Consider the following 21,341-nt stretch of genomic DNA (forward strand, 5'->3'; position numbering starts at 1 on the left):
ATTATATTATAACGTTTATATCTAAAGATATTCTATTAATTCAAGAATAATTCTTTTTAAGTCGTATCCTGAATGCCGAAATGACGGCGCATTTCCGATTTGTATATGTACGGACAATAGTGATATTATCTAGTGACGATGGCTGCTCTGAGATGCTAAAAGCCTAGTCGATAACGGCACGTCGTGTCCGATATGATGAAGTTAAATCTCAGGTGGAAAAATCGAGCCCCGGCTATTAGTTCAGGTTCGACTTCTCAGAACGTAAAACAGCATCAGGTTTGCATTAGAGTATGCAATGTATGCCACCAAGTCGGGAATCTGCATTGCAAGTCAACATCTATTCGATGGAAAAGCGGTTCGAACCGGCTGTGATTTACCGTGCGAAAAGCCGTTCATGTGAAGAGACAAAGTTTGCAGGATCTATATCTGTGCGTAGGAACGGAAGAAATCATATGATTCAAGCGTCGCTCGAAAAGAAAAAAGATACTGACCTACAATAAGGAAGGTCATTCCAGCAGACCAAAGAAACCGGTTTCCAGTCAATGGACGGAATTTTCATTTGTTAATAATGGAAAGGATTCCCGTTTTTCAATGTTTCTCATTTTTCAGAAGAAGAGTAACATTTATCGAGGATTGGAAAACGCAAATTACGTAATTTTTGGAAATTTTATTCACAATTGCTAGACATTTTAATGAATTCACATATTGCGAACAAGACTGTTTTCTTGAAAATTTCCATAAGATTCCCATGTAGTGTTTGTTTCAGTCACATGACAAATATGAATTGCTTTGCTTAGAAACTTCTAAATTAATAACGATGGATTAGGTTTTTAATCATTATTTAGCAGCGAGGCGGCTATATCCTGAATGTAATACCAATAAAGAAAAAATAAACCCTAATATGAAGAAATGTAGCACTTATCATGTTCAGCATTTTTTCCTTCTTTGTCTAAACTACGGTGCCATATGGATTATCAAAGCAAAGTGAGCTAGTCACCTGTTCCACTCATGAAAAAGGAGTCTTATTTGATATATGTAGTCTGTTCCTATGAACCATGGTCCATGATTTGAACTAATTTGTCGCCTAAAGTCATGAAGAATAAAAATCTTATTTGTTTGATTACGAGAATCGTAAATAGGCAAAGCACTTGGTCCTTCAAATACTTATCTCAATACCAACTTGTATAGTTTCTCAGAGTGGAGTTACTTTTTTCTCAACCACGATTCACAACGTGGATTAAAAAATGGAGCCGTCTGCTTCAGCTCAGCGGTGTAGCACGACCATGCCGGGTTCGATAACCGGTTCGGTCTGTAGGAAATTTTCCTGGTTTCCTAGGCCATAGAGACTCATCGTGCTTGGCACATGATAGCCGAATGCGAAAAGGCTCAAATTGACTCAGAGAGCACACAGTTAAGGTGAATCATGAGTAGATCCGCATTGGTAGTCATCTAGTATTCCTTGGACTACGTAACTGTTCACAACGCTTTTTTTAGATTCAAGTTGTGGGCTTTAGTTCTAATAGCTTATGTTGGTAAATGATCAATATTTAGTTCTATCTTGAATCACCTTAAGACTGGTGAAGTGATCACTGAATAAGAAGCACTCGATGAATAAGAAAATTTGAGGCAATCCGCCATTTTATTATCTTTTCATTAAATGTTCTGACCTGATAACTGTCTTTAGTAAAAAGAGATATCAATCAAAAGTATATTCATATCGCGCTAGATTGGGTTTTTCCCGAACATCCCGAAAACACGCTACAGCACAGCTGTGGTGTCTCAAAAAAGAACCTCACAGTCATATGAAATTCGGTTCTTCTTGAAATCCCAATTGCTACACTTTCTCCCGAATCTTTCAGTTTCAAGAACATGTTACTCAGCATCCCTCCGTCTCGAGAGTACGCGATCCAATCCACGTTATATTTACACATAAACAAATTCTCGGAAAGCGGAAAGCGCACAAAGCAAGGCGAAGATACCGCTGCTGCTCAAATATTCGCGCGGTTGTCGGCCGAGGAATTCCCAGTCGTTTGTTATTATCATGTAGACAGCCACCGCGGCCGTCGCCGCCGCACAGCGCATTAACACTTGCAGGTTTATTAAGGTAGAATGGCATCAAGCGTGCCATTCAGATTTTGTGATAAAAAGGAAACTGGTACGAGTAACACCTAGGCGAAATTACGACTTTGCACTTTGGCGGTTTCTTTTCTGAGAGCTGAATAAAATCTAGAACGAAACAATGAATAAGTATTCAAATAGAATGCGATATATTACGCATCGAATAAAATGTGCAATTAATGCGTTTCATATTCTTATAGGGTTAAAAGAAAGAAAATTGGTTGATCTTGTAAGGATTTATTTATTTCATGCAAGGCGTTTACTGTAAAATATATCTTTGGCCTAAATTTGGCCTCGACATTTAGTGGAAGAGTTTCGCGATATCTAGATGTTTGGGGACAATGATCTGTTCATAGCATCTACTTAATGTGGTGTGTTGTTAACGGCGGAGAAAGTAGATGTTGTAGATGGCGAGTTGACTTGGATTTTAGATACCTTGGCTCAATCTACAAAACCCTCACTATAACAAAACAAATCCTGCGAAGAACGATAGTGTTATATCAGACCAAGTGTCATAAAATTTGATCCACATAATCCCTAAAGCAAACCGTCTCTCACCCTAGTGTGAATCTGATTTTCCATCAAGTCCGAGGAGGATGTCTTATATCTGCTTACCTTAGTTCTCTGGGTTCAGTCGGGTAGGCGCTAAGCAAGCAGCAGCAGCACATCGCTTCGCGCTCGTGCCGTCTGCTGCCATAATGGCCGTATCGCCTTATCGCGACGAAAGAGAGGAAGGAGAGGAATGCCTCCCCCATCGCCTAGTAGCGTGAAGTCAGTGGCGCGCTGCCCATCGTTGGGTGGACAAGCAAAACAAACACGTTTTTCGCCGGCGTACACACAACCTGAGTCAGGCTATATTTGGGATGCTCCCGTTCGAAGGAACACCTCGTCAGGTGCGGTGAGGTGACGCGCGGCGTATAATAGTCACGAGCTGGGGCAGCAATCGTTTGAGCAGTCTATTCATTTTCGATTGCTTCAATAGGGTGGGATATGATTGATCATAGAACCGTGGAATCTCGCTTTAGGTAAATTATCAAAATGGCTGACATTGATTCTGGCTCAATTGAAGAGTTCACAAGGCATCATCTTAGCTTCAGGAAAAATAAAGCGGAAGCGCTACAAAGCTTCGAAACTGTATAAGTCGTTTCGACCTAACATTCAACTCGACTAGAGGAACTTTCGGTCAAGTGGCGTTCGGCCAAATGGCTTTTAACGAAATGATTTTTAGCCAATGTTTAGCCTCCATTTCGAACGTTGAAAACGTGAAAAACGTAATTTTATTCTTTGATATTTTAAAACTATGAGTTCAAACTTTTAAACTTCGGACAAAGTGACTACATTTGTCATATTCAAACTATTGATATTTACTAATTGACAACTTTAGTCACAACATTAGTTACATCGTATCCCAATAGATACATAGAAATGATGCGGATGAGCATGATTACTCGCTATTGCTGCTTTATCATTGCCGGGTCACCTTTTTCCTCAAAGAACCAGCAGAAAATACTCGGGTTAGGCCGCATCCGAATGCAAGCCAATTGGGGAATCGAAGTGAGTTCGATGTCAGGCAACTCGCTGATATTTTGGGAGTTCATCCTCTTCTTCTTCTTATTGGCATTACATCCCCACACTGGGACAGAGCCGCCTCGCAGTTTAGTGTTCATTAAGCACTTCCACAGTTATTAACTGCGAGGTTTCTAAGCCAAGTTACCATTTTTGCATTCGTATATCATGAGGCTAACACGATGATACTTTTATGCCCAAGGAAGTCGAGACAATTTCCAATCCGAAAACTGCCTAGACCGGCACCGGGAATCGAACCTAGCCACCCTCAGCATGGTCTTGCTTTGTAGCCGCGCGTCTTACCGCACGGCTTAGGAATTTCTAACTAAGCCGTAATTTTTTTTATAAATATCATCAAAAGTAACTTTGTTTCGTCTCACCCTAATATGGTCGCTACTGATGGTTAGCTTTGTATTTTGGGTACTGCGGAAGACACACCAACTGTTTTTTATTGCTTCTGCTAGGGGTCACCACCAGCATTTGAATAGCGAGTGCACGCGTGATCTACGTCACGTGCAAATGTGCACCGCTTACAGCGTTTTTCAATGACCGCATGTTCATTGTATGTATAGTAAAAGGAAACAAACCATGTGCATCCATTTGGGCGTGTGTGCCGCTGTAAACATACGCTTATTTCGTTCATTAGCACGAGAGATGACGTCTGATGTTTGACGTGATTATCACGAGTTCAATCGAACGCTTGGTTACCGGTTTCCTCTACGACGTCTGTCGACCATGTTGCAATGAAGGTAGCATGTAGCTAGCATTCTTTCGCTTGTTACTATTTTGGAAGGGGGTCAATTCCGTTGAGTGGAATGGCAAAAGGTGCGTGATGGTCGTCACGTGTAAAATGCTCCAGATTTATAGCATTTCAAATCAAGGATGGTTTTATATAGCGATGATGAACTTGACACAAGGCATTCACTTCATTGATTGTGAAACCGCATTCTATAGATGGGATTTGCTTTGATTTTTTGCAAATATTGAACGCACATTTAGTTAGGTTAGTAATGAAATTTCATTTCAAATGCAGAAAGTGTATTTAATATTCAACACTTCACAGTGTTTGACTCCAGCTGAACTCTAAATCACTGTCATTGCGAATGTGCGAACAAGAAGTTACTTCATTCACACATGCATGATTATGAATTATTCTATCATTCCTATGCTGATTCACCTCTTCTGATATGGGTTTCATCAATTCTTCGTTTCACCTTAATTTTCACAACCTTTCAAATACAATCTGATTTTTTTCGATTTCTTATGGATTGTACCGTGAAGCTGACTCATTGTTTAATTCAATGTAAAGTCCAGAAATAAGCAAAAACAAATCGCGTCGAAAGTGACTAAAGTGTAGTAACATTCAAAAGTATTCCAAAGAAATCGCGATTTAACTTCTTAGGAGCCGACGTTCTGATACCATACTACTCAATTCTCACATTTCACCTTTGGTTTCTCAGTTATCATATTTCATTTCGCACTATTCAGTCCTTGCGTCACGATGCTTACTTCTCTATACGACTTTTCACTCTTCACTTCTCACATTATTTTACTTTTCGTCTTACTTCCTACGTTGCACCTTTCATAGCTCATTCAATACTTTTCAATTCTCACATTTCACTTCTTTTCATCACTCACTTCTCACATCTTATTTTTCACCTCCCATGACCTACTGCTTATTTCTTATTTCTCACATTTTACTTCTTTTTCACTTTTCACCTCCCATATCTCATTTCTTACTTTGTACTTCTCACTTCTTGCTCACCGCGAGCACCGTTTAGCTTTTTGTTATATCTTTATTAGGGAGACTTTCAGTGGGTTGAGATAAATGAGAACTGAGAACTAAGAGCAAAGAGTTATTAAGACGTTTATGTCCCATACTACAGCAAACGATCTTCCATTATTTCAGCCTCATACGCGTTATGGTTCTTTCATCTCGTGCTCTTGAAAAAAAGATTGGAAAAGCACGTGGTTTACAAAATGGCCGATTTCTGGCTTCATTCTATAATCACCTTAATATCACTTGCTTTTAGGAAAACCCGAAGCATCTAATACCAGGGTTTCTATATAAGGGTTCACTCACTTCGACAATAGATAGGAGGGGGAAGGGTCATTTGGCCGAAACCCATTCGGCCGAAAGCCATTTGGCCGAATTCCACTAGACCGAACAGACCATTAGGCCGAAACCCATCTGGCCGAAAGTCATTTGGCCGAAAAAGTCGTTTGGCCGAAAGGGTAATTTGACCGAAAGGGTAATTTGACCGAAAGGGTCATTTGGCCTAAAGGGTCATTTGGTCGAAAGGGTTGTTTGCTGAATGGGTCATTTGGCCGGTAGGATCGTTCAGCCGAAAGGGTCATTTGGCCGAAAGGGTCATTTGGTCGAAAGGATAATTTAGCTGAAAGCGTTATTTGGCCGGAAGGATCGTTTAGCCGAAAGGGTCATTTGGCCGAAAGGGTTATTCGGTCGAAAGAGTTGTTTGGCCGAAAGGGTCGTTTGGCCGAATGGGTCATTTGACCAAAAGGGTCATTTGGCCGGAAGGGTCGTTTGGCCGAATAGGTCATTTGGCCGAAAGGGCATTTGGCCGAAAGGGTCATTTGGCCGAAAGGGTTACTTGGCCGAAAGGATCATTTGGCCGAAGGGCCTTTTGGCCGAAAGGGCTTTTTGGCCGTAAGGGTCGTTTGGCCGAAAGGGTTGTTTGGCTGAATGGGTCATTTGGCCGGTAGGATCGTTCAGCCGAAAGGGTCATTTGGCCGAAAGGGTAATTTGGCCGGAAGGGTCATTTGGTCGAAAGGATAATTCAGCTGAAAGCGTTATTTGGCCGGAAGGATCGTTTAGCTGGAAGGGTCATTTGGCTGAAAGGGTTATTCGGTCGAAAGAGTTGTTTGGCCGAAAGGGTCGTTTGGTCGAATGGGTCATTTGACCAAAAGGGTCATTTGGCCGAAAGGGTCGTTTGGCCGAATGGGTCATTTGGCCGAAAGGGCATTTGGCCGAAAGGGTCATTTGGCCGATAGGGTCATTTGGCCGAAAGGGTTACTTGGCCGAAAGGGTTATTTGGCCGAAAGGGTCATTCAGCCGAAAGGATCATTTAGCCGAAAGGGTCATTTGGCCGAAAGGGTCGCTTGCCGAAAGGGTCATTTGGACGAATAGGTCATTTAGCCGAATACAGTGTTGACCCGATTTTGTCACTCCCTGATTTTGTCTATCCCCGACTTTATCACGTTTTCGACCCGATTTTATCACGTCCCGATTTTGTCACGTTTTCGACCCGATTTTGTCACTCCAAAAAATTTTGTCATTCTTTTTATTTTCGAAAATAATACCACAAACAACATTGATTTTTATGAAATAACTTTCACCGCCTGTAGTTTATTACGAACGACTTCTGAGTACCTGGGAAATATTCTGTTAACGCATTTGGCCTTTGCAAGACATAAAATGATTCATATTTGTGGAATGAATAAAAAAATGAAAATATTTTTTTCCAATTTTGTCACATACCCTGTTTTATCACCCCAAAATTTACCAGGGGGGGTTATAAAATCAGGATATTTCTGTAGTTCATTTGAAAAGTTAGAATTTAGAAATAAGAAGTAAGACGTCTTACTTCTCACTCTTCATTTTTCTCCACTCACTGTAAAAAGTGAGAAACGCGAAATGAGTAGTGAGACTTCTCACTACCCAGTCGTCTGAGACGTCTCACTTCTCACTCCTCATTTCTCACTTCACGCTGTAGAAAGTGAGTAGTGAGATGTCTAATGACCCATTTCGCACTACTCACTTTTCACAGTGAAAAGTTAGAAATGAGAAAAGAGAAGTGAGACGTCTCACTTCTCACTCCTCAATTATCACTTCTCGCTGCCGAAAGTGAGAAACGCAAAGTGAGTAGTGAGACGTCTCACCCAAATTGCCCATTCGGCCAAACGACCCTTTCGGCCAAATGACCCTTTCGGCCAAATGATCTATTCAGCCAAATGACTTTCGGCCTAATGGTCTGTTCGGCAAAATGGTATATTCGGCCTAGTGGCATTCGGCCAAATGGCTTTCGGCCGAATAGGTTTCGACCAAATGACCCTTCCCCCTCGATGAGTGGGGAGCAGCAATGTATACTTTGAGGTGTCTCCGGTTTTATTTTTTAATTATATCTGATAAATCATTAATTTGGAATCAGGAGAGTATTCTTGTATGAAAGGATCTAAGAAAAAGAACTAATCTACAATAACTTCAGCTTAATACATCTTTTGATGAGAATGAATGGAAGCAGTAGGAAGTATCATGGTCTTGCTAATCAGAATTGCACCTCTCTGATATTGATCTTTAATTATTATTGGATTTGATATAGCCGAACGGATATTGTTAAAATAACATTACAATGTATTCCAATTACAACATCGTATTGTTCTTACATATCCCTGCCTCTCCGTGCGTTACCTTATAGATTTCCTGGAAAACTAAATAAATTCCGAGCTGTATTTTTTTTTAACTTGCCGAAAAAATCTTGAGCTATCAATACAAACAATGTTTCGTAACCATAGGCTACTGCAATTAAATGAGAAATAAGAAGTAGAGAGTGAGAAAAGAGAAGACGAAAGAGCGAGAAACCCTAACTGCGATGTACGAATTTAGAACTGATAAATGAAAAGTAGGATGTGAAATAAGAGTAGCAAGAACTCTAGTAGCATAGTCAGATGGATTTACTTGCGGCAACTTCAATGTGACTGGCTTTGGTCGCATACGAGTCATAGTGATTAACTCGCAGTCACAGTAGCACTACTCGGCAATACGAAATGGGTAGTGAACAGTGAGGAATTACCTCTATTCATTTTTTTATCGTTGTTGTTTATGCCTCCGTTCCTCTCCCTTCTTCTTTCTTGCATCTCTCTTCTACCATATATTTTCTTCCATATCGCCTACTTCCTACTTCTTTTGTTTCCATCTTCCATTTTCCATCTTCCTTCTTCATTCTTCCTTCTACATTCTTCCTTCTTCATTCTTCCTTCTTCATTCTTCCTTCTCCATTCTTCCTTCTTCATTCTTCCTTATCCCTTCCTCCTACTTTCTTTTTTCTTCATCCAACTTACTTCTTCCTTCTTCTTTCGTCCTTATTCCTTTTTCTTCATCTTTCTTCTTACTTCCTCCTCCCTTTTTACTTTTTCATTCTTACATCTTACTTCTTCTTACTTTTTTCATCTTCCTTCTTCCTTCTTCCCTCTTCTTCCTTCCCTCTTCCTCCTTCCCTCTTCTTCCTTCCCTTTTCTTACTTCCTTCTACTTCCTTCCCTCTTCTTTCCTCATTATCTCTTTTTTTCTTTCTTCTTTCTTCATTCTTCATTATTCTTTCCTTTTTCTTTCTTCTTCCCTTTTCTTTGTCATTCTCCCAAGTTCCTTCTTTCTTTTCCCCCTTCCTTTTTCCTTTTTCCTTTCAATCTTCCTACTCCCACCTTCCTTCTTTCTTTTCATTCATTCCCCTTTCTACCTTCTTCCATCTTTCTTCTTTCATCTTCCTTCCTACTTCTTCCTTTTCCCACCTTCCATCTTCCTTCTTCCTCTTTCATATTTCCTTCTTCTTTGCTTCTTCTTCCTTCTTCTTTATCCTTTCTTCCTTCTCCCTTCTTCCTTCCTCTCTCTTTCTTTCTCATTCTTCCGTCTTCCTTCTTCCTTATTCATTCTTTCTCTCCTCTTTCTCCTTTCTACTTCTTCCTCTATATTTATTTCTCCTTTTCTCTACGTTCTTTCTTTCTCTTTCTTCTCCTTTCATCTTTCTTCTTTACTATTTCTTCATTTCATTTTTCCGTCTTCCTTCTTTCTTCTTCCTTGTTCTTTTTTCATTCTCACCTTTCGCTTCGTTTTTCTTACTACCCGCTTCTCACTTATCATTCCTCACCTATAACATCTCGCTTCTCACCTATTACATCTCGCTGCTCAACTATTTTGTGAAATGGCTTCCGGTGAAATAACCCTAAACCGTTGGAACGCGTCGTTTCTGAGCTTCTGGTGCGCTTTCATGGAATAATTTGGAAATAAATCCAAAGAACCTCTCTGGTGTTAGATTCGATAAACCTATTTTTGAACCTTTGTTTACAAAATCAGATGAGTCGTTTGGAAAATTCGTTCATAAAACGTTGCAACACGAATACATTTGATTTCTACTGATATTTCAGCTGAGGAATTTTTTTGTAGCAAAGTTAATAAAAAATCCCTTGATTTTCATTAAATATCAACTAATTGAGGTTTCCTCAAATCACTCGTAGAGATTTGTTCAAACCGTTAGGATAAACAAATAACCATGCGTTCGCCGTTTTTTATGCAAATGTGTCGTTTTGCCCGTGCGATTCGCACCAGACTCATTTTTTCAAACTAAATAGTAAAATGTGTAAGAAAGTTATTAAAAAAACTAGTTATTTTGAGAATAGGATATCAATATGATATGTAGCTAGTTTTGTAAATCTTGCATATTCATGTTCAAATCTGCATGTTCAAATGATTCGGTATTTTAGTTAATATGAATTAAAACATGGAGAAGGCTTAAGGAGAGCATATTGGGCTATGACTTGTGATGTTGAATATAAATATTCTCCAGACAGTCGTGATTCTTCTATCTAAAATATTATTTTGCGTAGTAGTTCAGTTCAAAGGCTAATGATAAGGCTATTGATCAACTTATCAGGAGTTAACTATCACGCAGACGACCTGTCATGAGAATCACATTCCCTCCCTTGTGTTCGATTAGGCTATCTTGCTGTTATCGCCATCTGGAGATAAGACACAAAGTTGCAAGGTAAGCAAATAAACCACATTGTCATCTAACGAAATGATTTTAAGTTAGAACATAATATGCCAACTGATAAATTTAATACTGAATATAGATGTAATTGTTTGATGTGCCATTTTCATTATAGGGAATTTGGCTGCCGTTCATTTGTTAAAAACATGCCATTTGAAGAATACACTGCGCACTTATTTCTATAGGTATCTAATATGATTATATGGGATTCCTTATTGCTGGTTTGGCATAAAAAAAGGTCTTTTTGGGATAGGGAATGTGTGTTCCATATTTAGTTGAAATCGGGTGAATATAGCCACTCTGGGTATTTTTAAATTGTCCGATTTCAACTAAATATAAAATAATTTTCTGTAAAAAGGCGATATTGAAACAACTTTCGATAAGATTGGAACCCCAGGGAGGAAAATTGAAATCCGATTGATAGCCAATTTCGTCATCCTTTTCGCTAAGTCGGACGCACGCCTCCCTTGATTGGCCTCCAGACAGAAGATGCGCCGAATCATGCGTGCCGCTGTAAAAAGACACTCACTGTTCGCCGTATCGCAGACGCCACGCTGTTATTAGGTGACTTGTATTCAGGTGACACCGCCGTCGCTGAAGTGCTTTACAAATCCACCTTATGCATGCAATTCTGACGCTTTCATATGTAATCAACGGAACCGCATGATACCGAACGTCTCTCACAAAGTAATGAAATGAACACGCGACGCGCACTTGTTGCGACGTCAATGGCGTCGCTTCTCCGAATGAATGAATTTCCACCCCAATTTTCCTTTCCGCAACTAACCAAGTCCTAACGTGAAACATCGTGTAGGGTGCGATAGCTATTAACGACGCACCACGGCGCCTGTCTGCGGTGTCTGGCTTCTGCTAGCGAGGGGCTCACTTGGGGGCGTGGAGGAGAGCTCGGTTATAAGTATAACTACCCGACGCGTGAACCAAGCGTCCGCTATTCAGTAGGAGACAGTCGACCAGTGAGCAACCGAACGCGCGCGAAGCTGAAACAAAAACTCCTCCATATAGAAGTTATTTCACAACGTCGCTTAATCGTTTGAACTTGGTGAAAAAGGAAAGTTTACCCAGCAAGTTTTCTGTCTGCAAAAAAAAATCTAAAGTGCACACTTTAAAAATCGCGACACCTCATCTAAGGTGCTATCGTCTCTATAGTTAAACAACCTGGCTAAGTTCCATCACGGATCTTACTACGGAAAAACCAAAATGGTAATTGCTAAAGCAACGGAATGCAACAAAATGACCAGCAAGGCTGGATTCAAAACGGTCGGAATCGGACAGAATGTCCGATCGACGCTGGTGAAGGCTCGCTCAGATAAACGAGTCGTAGTGGGAATCGCCAATGCCATCCGCAGTCTCGCGGAAAACCCCAACAATTTTCTGTTCTGCTTCATGGCCCCACCGAAGCATCATGACAGTGCGGCTCACATGCAGGAAGTTCTATTGGAAGCTTTCTGCTTCGAGAACGATATTTACATTATTAAGGTAAGCTCCACAAACCACTGAATCAAATTCCAGAACATATTAAATTAACTTATTTTCTTTCTCTTTATTCAACAGGTAGACAATGCGGAAAGACTCAGTCGGTTATTAGACTCCTCGGAACTGGCCAGTTGCGCTTTGGTTAGCAAACCCCAGGCCCTTAGCAAACAAACAGGGGAGGAATTCTCCCGCAGCGAAAACCTGCTGATTGACCACTGCGAGCTGTACTGGGATGAACCAATAAAACCTGTTATCAAATTACCGGAGAAGTGAACGCAACGTGACAGATGAACTCTGCTCTATTGAAACGATGATAAGCATTTTTCGCAAATGTGAAACTGTGAAAGGGAAGCACTTCGAATGCTCGTGATAACAGGGGAAAAAAGTGTGTTACCTAAGTAGAGTGTAAATGATTGTCGAGTGTCGGCAATGCGATGGCATCTGGTATCCAGTGTATATTATTATGACGATGATTCGATGGGATGCCGTAATCTAGTGTTATGTTAGATAGGCACATGGACGTGCGATATTCATAGCCGCAATTAGTGATTGATAAGGCTTAATCAGACGGCAGTATCTTGAGAACGTAGTCAGTGATTTACTACTATCACCTATGTATTTTACTACCACAGTAATGAATTTAGTTAGTCTTCTTATTCAATTCTAATCAAATATTATGGTGCGATTTACCGTACTGAAGTTATAATAAATGAAGAACAATGAAAACTGATGAAATATTTTGAAATTATTCCACATAGTTATCACATATCCTACCTTGAGGGGAACTTGTTATGCATATACCACTGTTGATGGATATTTACAGAAACAAACAAAAGTAATTTTGACTGAATTTTAATCACATATCAAATCTAGCGTTGAATGTCAGTGTCAGTCGGAAGAAAAGCGACCCTGTGGTAAATTTCTAACTACATCGCCTCCAGTTCGTTCGTTGATGATTGGTTTGTGGTAGACTGGCTGATATGAAAATTTTTTGGTTGGTGTCCTTGATATGTGCTATAAATAAGCTAGAGAATATTTTTTGAGAACAGCGAATTGTGAAATTATTGATAGTAAAGTGATGTTCATGTTCAATAACATAAGATATGCATTTCACCTAGGAAAAATATACACGCACCAAGTAAAACCGCACCCAACAAGTGGATGGCAGATTTAAATACAGTTCTGTATAAAAATTTTGCAAAATCTATATAAAATTTTGGCATATAGAGGAGGTGGTTCGGTTGTGGGCCCCCACGTATCTTTTGACAGAAAGCAGATACTGCTATTCTTACATCGGTCATTCATTTGCTATCGAAACACGATGTTTTGTGCAGAATACCGAACTAGATAGACACATCTATTACCATGAACAAATATTTTTTTTGCAATTCCTGATCATAATATCTGGTTTACAGTTCGTCTTTGAGTGATAAAACCGCCTACTTTTCCATACCAACGAAATGAGTGCTTTAATGAACATTATGCAACTCAAATGAGTTGCATAATATTATTATTATTATTGTCTTTATTTTCGAGGCTTTCAGCTCTAGGCTGGCTCACCTCTTAGTTGCATAATATTCATTATAGCACTCATTTGGGTGCTATAATGGAAAACCAACATCAGAACAGTAATTGACTACTACATTTTGCTGAATTAGCTTGGGTAAGTGCTTAAATAGTGAATTCTCTGCGCTTCGTAATAAATTAATTAGTTTGATGGACATGACATCAAAATTTTCCAAAAGCAAGTTTATCTTTGCTTCATGGCTTGTCGAACTATGCAATGTGGCACGATAACAAGAAATCTGAATATGTACCCCTGGGGGTACCTTCGCTGACCCTAGGGGGTACCACGAACAAAAATTCGCAATGGCGGACGAATTACAATTTCAATCAAAATTTATTGATCAAGTTTTGATAATAGTGTATTTTTTTTATTTCAAAACTTTGTTTTGTACATGCAATAGAATCCTGTTCTCCACAACCAGCACAGATAAGAAATCCAAGCAGCTCGAAGGCCTCGTTGTCCTTACAAGAAGCTCGGAGGACTCCTTTCAAGTTGTTCAGAAGCCTTTTTTCAAATGGTTCGGAAGCTTGGAAACCTCCTTTCAAGAGAGGCCTGGAAGCCTCCTTTCAAGAGGCCTGGAAGCCTCCTTTCAAGAGGCCTGGAAGCCTCCTTTCAAGAGGCCTGGAAGCCTCCTTTCAAGAGGCCTGGAAGCCTCCTTTCAAGAGGCCTGGAAGCCTCCTTTCAAGAGGCCTGGAAGCCTCCTTTCAAGAGGCCTGGAAGCCTCCTTTCAAGAGGCCTGGAAGCCTCCTTTCAAGAGGCCTGGAAGCCTCCTTTCAAGAGGCCTGGAAGCCTCCTTTCAAGAGGCCTGGAAGCCTCCTTTCAAGAGGCCTGGAAGCCTCCTTTCAAGAGGCCTGGAAGCCTCCTTTCAAGAGGCCTGGAAGCCTCCTTTCAAGAGGCCTGGAAGCCTCCTTTCCAAAGGCCTGGAAGCCTCCTTTCAAGAGGCCTGGAAGCCTCCTTTCAAGAGGCCTGGAAGCCTCCTTTCAAGAGGCCTGGAAGCCTCCTTTCAAGAGGCCTGGAAGCCTCCTTTCAAGAGGCCTGGAAACCTCCTTTCAAGAGGCCTGGAAGCCTCCTTTCAAGAGGCCTGGAAGCCTCCTTTCAAGATGCCTGGAAGCCTCCTTTCAAGAGGCCCTGGAAGTCAAGAGGCCTGGAAGCCTCCTTTCAAGAGGCCTGGAAGCCTCCTTTCAAGAGGCCTGGAAGCCTCCTTTCAAGAGGCCTGGAAGCCTCCTTTCAAGAGGCCTGGAAGCCTCCTTTCAAGAGGCCTGGAAGCCTCCTTTCAAGAGGCCTGGAAGCCTCCTTTCAAGAGGCCTGGAAGCCCCCTTTCAAGAGGCCTGGAAGCCTCCTTTCAAGAGGCCTGGAAGCCTCCTTTCAAGAGACCTGGAAGCCTCCTTTCAAGAGGCCTGGAAGCCTCCTTTCAAGAGGCCTGGAAGCCTCCTTTCAAGAGGCCTGGAAGCCTCCTTTCAAGAGGCCTGGAAGCCTCCTTTCAAGAGGCCTGGAAGCCTCCTTTCAAGAGGCCTGGAAGCCTCCTTTCAAGAGGCCTGGTAGCCTCCTTTCAAGAGGCCTGGAAGCCTCTTTTCAAGAGGCCTGGAAGCCTCCTTTCAAGAGGCCTGGAAGCCTCCATTCAAGAGGCCTGGAAGCCTCCTTTCAAGAGGCCTGGAAGCCTCCTTTCAAGAGGCCTGGAAGCCTCTTTTCAAGAGGCCTGGACGCCTCCTTTCAAGAGGCCTCGAATCCTCCTTTCAAGAGGCCTGGAAGCCACCTTCAAGAGGCCTGGAAGCCTCCTTTCAAGAGGCCTGGAAGCCTCCTTTCAAGAGGCCTGGAAGCCTCCTTTCAAGAGGCCTGGAAGCCTCCTTTCAAGAGACCTGGCAGCCTCCTATCAAAGGCCTGGAAGCCTCCTTCCAAGAGGCCTGGAAGCCTCCTTTCAAGAGGCCTGGAAGCCTCATTTCAAGAGGCCTGGAAGCCTCCTTTCAAGGGGCCTGGAAGCCTCCTTTCAAGAGGCCTGGAAGCCTCCTTCAAGAGGCCTGGAAGCCTCCTTTCAAGAGGCCTGGAAGCCTCCTTTCAAGAGGCCTGGAAGCCTCCTTTCAAGAGGCCTGGAAGCCTCCTTTCAAGAGGCCTGGAAGCCTCCTTTCAAGAGGCCTGGAAGCCTCCTTTCAAGAGGCCTGGAAGCCTCCTTTCAAGAGGCCTGGAAGCCTCCTTTCAAGAGGCCTGGAAGCCTCCTTTCAAGAGGCCTGGAAGCCTCCTTTCAAGAGGCCTGGAAGCCTCCTTTCAAGAGGCCTGGAAGCCTCCTTTCAAGAGGCCTGGAAGCCTCCTTTCAAGAGGCCTGGAAGCCTCCTTTCAAGAGGCCTGGAAGCCTCCTTTCAAGAGGCCTGGAAGCCTCCTTTCAAGAGGCCTGGAAGCCTCCTTTCAAGAGGCCTGGAAGCCTCCTTTCAAGAGGCCTGGAAGCCTCCTTTCAAGAGGCCTGGAAGCCTCCTTTCAAGAGGCCTGGAAGCCTCCTTTCAAGAGGCCTGGAAGCCTCCTTTCAAGAGGCCTGGAAGCCTTCTTTCAAGAGGCCTGGAAGCCTCCTTTCAAGAGGCCTGGAAGCCTCTTTCAAGAGGCCTGGAAGTCTTCTTTCAAGAGGCCTGGAAGTCTTCTTTTAAGTAGAGATGGGCGTTCAGATCCGGATCCGGTCAAACGATCCGGATCTCTAAAGTGACTGAATGATTCGTAAGGAAATAATAAAATAAAAAGTTCATTCTTTGTAATCCATACGCTTGTAAACAAGAAAGGGTAAAGTTATTGTCAGAACGGTTTAAAACTGTGAGCCAGAATGACGAAGGTTTCACTTTTTTTGCATTCTCCTTACGTTTTGTTCTAAGGATCCGATCCGGTTGAAAGATCCGGATCATTAGAATGAATGACCCAGATCTGATCCGTTCATCAAAGTGATCCGTTTTGCCCATCTCTACTTTCAAGAGGCCTGGAAGCCTTCTTTCAAGCGGCCCGGAAGCCTGCTTTCAAGAGACCCGAACACCAACTTTTAAGGGGCTGGGAAGCCTTCTTTTAAGAGGGTCGTAAACCTTCTTCAAAGAGACTCGGAAGATTCCTTTCAAAAGGCTCGGAAAGCTCTTTTCAAGAGTCTAGGAAGCCTCTCTATAGGAGGTTCTGAAGCCAAGACGCTCGGAAGCCTGCTTTCAAGAAGCCCGGAAGCCTCGTATTAAGAGGCCTGAAAGCCTTCTTTCAAGAGGTTAGGAAGCCTTCTTTCAAAAAGCTCAAAAGGCTCCTTTCAAGATATCCGGAAGGTTCTTTTCAAAATACTCAGAAAGCTCTTCACAAAATGCTCAGACGCCTACTTTCAAAAAACGCCTACTCGTAAACCTCCTTTTAAGAGGCTCGAAAGCATCCTTTCAAAAAACTCGGAAAACTCCTTTCAAGCGGCTCGAAAGGTTCCTTTCAGAAGGCTCGGAAAACTCTTTTCAAGAAAATCGGAACCCTCTTTTCAAGAAGTTCGAAATTCTACCTTCAAAGAGGCTCGAAAGGGTACTTTCAAGAGGCTTTAAAGCGTCCTTTCAATATGCAAAGCCAAGAAGCGCGGAAGCCTACTTTCAAGAGATTCAGAAGGTCCGTACAAGAGGCTCGGAAGTCTCCCTTCAAAGGGCTCGGAATTAATCTTTCAAGAGGCTTGGAAGCCTACTTTCAAGAGGGGGTACCTCAATTAATACAAAAGTTCGAAAGGGTACCTCTCAAGAAAAAGGTTGAGAATCGCTGGAGTAGAGGGATATTTTGAAATCACTCCCATAAACAAAAAAAAATTCCCGCTCTTCGATTTTTTTCTTTCCATGCTGCATAAGGGCGCACAAATGCGCGAGTCTCTACATGACTTTACGATGGTTTACATACACTCCTACTCCAAACAGCTGCTGGATCTCGTGGAATTTCGTAACGAGTGCTTTTTAGTTGCGTTCCTACTAATTTCCACTAGAAATATAATGTGAAAATATTTGTTACAAAGAATATAAAACTCAACCTAAGTTAACTTTTATTTTTCCCCAAATAATAACAATGCTTATCAATATAAGATCTGAAACGAACATAACCACAATCTCCAATGTTTGGCTCCAGCACAATAGAAAATTTTGCTTCAGTTTGACAACCAAATCGATTTTATTCGCACCACCCAGTTCTATCCAGCTTTTTACGCTAGCCATAAATCTGGAAAGGGGTGATTCGAACATGACAGATACTGTGTTATGAACTGTTGTTATCTCCGCATCGTAGTTACCTTTGAATAAAAGCATATTTTGCAATCTGTCAAAATGTTCGGAATGCACATTACGAATCGGTATTTCAGGTTCATAATTTACGTAGTAATTATTCATTTTAGGTTTTCTGCAGCTGAATCACAACTATTGGGCAGCTGCAAGAACACTTCTCGTGATACAGCGTATGCTCTTCAAGTTTACTTGAAGTCAGTTCTTGGAGTCATGAGGGATTCTTTTAATAGTGACCATTGTTTAGTTAAACCGAATAGAAATTAGTTTTTCTGAAAACTTTCCGATAGATCTTTCGGGCTTGGTCATATGAACACCGACAAACCGACGTGCCTTCCCATATACAGTTCTTCTAATTTCTTGGCAATTACTCTCCTTTCATTACCTAGCTCCATCTGTGCGATGGTTTACACAACAGCTCTCACAAGTGTGTGGGCAAACTTGGTCATGCACTCTTTAATTTATTTCATCAGCTCCCACATAATAATCAATATTCGATATTATAAATATAGAGAATTTTATGACAGGATGCTTTCGCCAAATGAAAAACATTCGACTTTCGAAAATGTGTGTAATGATCGTAAAGTCTTCAATGTCGATTTAAGTATCAAAAAAGATTTTTAATTACTTGTTTATTTTTATCTACATCGCTGTGTAGATTGTTTTTAACGTGTATATAATGTTGACGTCGAACAGCTGGTGAATTGCGCGCATTTAGCTTTTTCTTCTTCTTGACTTTCTCTATCAAATGAACGTTAATGTCAGTAATGACAGAACGAGTTACTACACTCAGAGTAAAACGATTGTATTATTTTTTGCCAATTTTGGAATCAGAGAGGCCCGTCGGTTTGTCGGTGATATGACTACCAAGCCCGAAAGATCTATTGGAAAGCTACTGCTTCTGTATCATACGCATGAGGTCGTGGGTTCAATCCCAGGTCCGTTCCATTCTTCTACTTTGTATCTTTCTCTATATTCCTCATGTTCTAGCAAATGGATTTCCATACCGTTTCCATTACTATTCCTATACCTTCAACTTGAGTATTCTAACAGTAATGTGCTAGAATTGGAAATGAACTCTAGAGGTCATTTCCTACATCCAATTAGAAATTCCATCAGTTGCCTTTTCCTATCTATCACATTGGCAGCTCATTAACCAAGACGGACCTCTGCTTCTCGAACCTAACCCAAAAATTACAACAAATTCCGCATGAACTCGTGGCAAGTGCAAAGGTATATTCGGCTTGCAGTGGGCGAGTGATTGCATTATCATTTCCTCCCCCTTCTCTACATTGACTTGCATTCTGACGTGGCAGGCGCTAGTATGACCTAACAAACGAGATCACCAGTACTTATACATTGAAGATATGTTATAGTCCCAAGCAAACATCTGTTGGTTCCCTGTGCAAGAACAGCTGATCTGGTCATAATGGAGTAGCAACTACGAGCAGTCAATCAAGCTCAAGCTCAAACTTTCCGATAGATCTTTCGGATTCAACTAGAATTGCGGAGTGAGTTTTTCTCGAACACAATGTTTCTTCGATGAGTCTACTTGTTGGAGAACTTGTAGGAGAAAATCTATCAGATTAAATTCGGTAACTTCTAACAAGCCCTTTTTAGAATGCTTATCAAAAAGTACTCATCCGTATTGCTCTTCATTTGAATGATTGGTGTCATTAGGTTCCGATAAGGCAAGTGGTTACCTCCAATACATTTTTCAAATCACTATCTTCCACATAATGTACATATTCACATATGATTTTTCAGAACATTGTAAACTTTCAATTTGTGGGGGACGTGACCCCGGGCCCCTACAAATATTATGTACCAAAACCAACATGTTTTGTACAGTTTGGGGCCCTCACAAGCTGTCGGCCCTGGGGCCCCCTTCCGGTTAAATCCGGCCCTGGTGCTAGTGTTATTCATAATTCGTGCTAGTGGAACACTTACGAACAAAAAGTATGTCATATCCTCATGTCGATCCTCATGTCACATTTAGAGTATAAATCGATCCTCATGTCAATTCCGAAACCTAGCAAATTGCCACTGTGTCGTTCAACGTGCTTACAGTTGATGTATGAGTTAGGTCTCCATGTTCAGCAGTTGATGCCGAATCTTGACAAGTAGTATTTGTTCACAGATAGATACATCCAGGTTTTTTTTACGCTGTTGGATTTCATAAATTCTCGGTTAACCCGAGCTTTCACAGCTTTTTAAATACCACCTGGATTTTTTTTGATTTTTTGTAAGTTTTTTAGTGGGGTTAACTCATTGTTTCATTGACGCTGAAGGTCTTAAACGACTAAAACCAAACCGTGTAAAAAAACTGGATGTACTACTCAGAGGAATCACACCCACTGGTCATCTATGAAACCCGCGTCACCAGTGACATCAAATAATTAACAGTTTTAGAAATGCGTTGAGTAGAATGCGGAATGCAGTAGATCTGTTGGTAGATCGATACACTGTGCTAGAACGGAAGAACGCTCATCACAATCGATAGGAAGAGGCTTATGGTTGGGAAAATTGTCAGTCTGGCAATGTGAAGCTGAAATAACTTTTACGGGTAAGCCGCAGGTGGAAACCACATTACGATATTTCAAGCGCTCCTTAATTGTCCGCCTAATAACTTAAAAACCTATCATTCTTATATCCTGGCATTGGCATATACGGTGAATTCTCCCTTACTCGGTATTGAAGGGTCGTTTGGACGAATAGTTTAAATTAGTTTAAAAAAGTGAGATGTTCAGAGTGAATAGTGAACAGCGAGAAGTGAGAAATGAGATGTATGAAATGATCACAGAGTAGTGAGAAGTAAGAAGAAGGAAACAGAAAAAACGTTTCTAACTTCTTGATCTTAGGCTGTAAATTTTCACTTCTTACTGCTCCTAGAGGTGTGCGCCGGTCCGACATTCTGCGGCGGCGGCAATGGTCAGAATTTTGGTCGGCGGCGGCGGCGTTTTCGGCATTACGCCGTAAGCCATTTTAGCCGGCGGCGGCGGCAGCGTGAATCGGCGTGACGATTTTTTTTATTACGTTTCTTTAAGATTTTTTTTTTGCTTTTTTTCGGAAGAATCTTTCGAATTTCGACTGCAAAATTTTATGAACTTCCAGTTTTTCCAAAATATTGTTTTGGAAATTATTTTTGTATTTTCCACGGGAACTACTTTGAAGTTTCGAGATTTTTTTTGGAATTACCAACAGACGCTCTTTGAAAATCCCAAAGAAAATTGTTTGGAACTTCAGCAGGAGATTCTCCGGGAATTACATGAGAAATTATTTCAATTTGTACAGAAAAATGTTCCTGTTGAATATTTTTTGCGAAATTTCCACAATAAATTCTTCATAATTGTACAAGAGTGCGGCTAGTAGGATGGGTGTGATAACGGTGTGTCAGTCTAGAATAATTGAGACGACTAGTTTGGCATCGCCATGCATCGTTAAAACAGAAAATTCTTCAGAATATCCGCGGGGGAATCTATGGAGTTTGCAAAGGAAATTCTCTGAAATTTTCACTAGAATTTCGCTGGAATTCTTTAGAATTCCCGCGGAAAGTTGTTCAAAATGTAGATTG

The 21,341-nt window shown here is 41.4% G+C and overlaps 2 protein-coding genes across 2 annotated transcripts in view; one reads left to right on the forward strand and one right to left on the reverse strand.

Moving 5' to 3' along the window:
- The window catches only part of LOC134214158 (electron transfer flavoprotein beta subunit lysine methyltransferase-like), a 107,749-nt gene extending 94,876 nt beyond the window's left edge, over positions 1-12,873 (reverse strand). The window contains exon 1 of the mRNA XM_062693575.1: positions 12,734-12,873. The gene's annotated coding sequence lies outside the window, so the exon portion shown is untranslated. The remainder of the gene's footprint in view (positions 1-12,733) is intronic.
- Positions 11,373-12,694, forward strand: LOC134214161 (growth arrest and DNA damage-inducible protein GADD45 alpha-like). The gene is made up of 2 exons (XM_062693579.1): positions 11,373-11,962; positions 12,038-12,694. Exons 1-2 carry the CDS (start codon positions 11,684-11,686, stop codon positions 12,230-12,232), a joined length of 474 nt encoding a protein of 157 aa, XP_062549563.1. The 5' UTR covers positions 11,373-11,683; the 3' UTR covers positions 12,233-12,694.
- Positions 12,874-21,341: the final 8,468 nt, after the last annotated feature.

Source organism: Armigeres subalbatus, chromosome 2, assembly GCF_024139115.2.
Source record: "Armigeres subalbatus isolate Guangzhou_Male chromosome 2, GZ_Asu_2, whole genome shotgun sequence".
In the NCBI taxonomy this organism is placed as follows: Eukaryota; Metazoa; Arthropoda; class Insecta; order Diptera; family Culicidae; genus Armigeres; species Armigeres subalbatus.

Coding starts and splice junctions, on each gene's coding strand:
- LOC134214161 (XM_062693579.1), top strand. CDS start 11,684: ATGGTAATTGCTAAAGCAACGGAATGCAACAAAATGACCAGCAAGGCT. Junction 11,963..12,037: donor ACGATATTTACATTATTAAG/GTAAGCTCCACA, acceptor TTTATTCAACAG/GTAGACAATGCGGAAAGACT.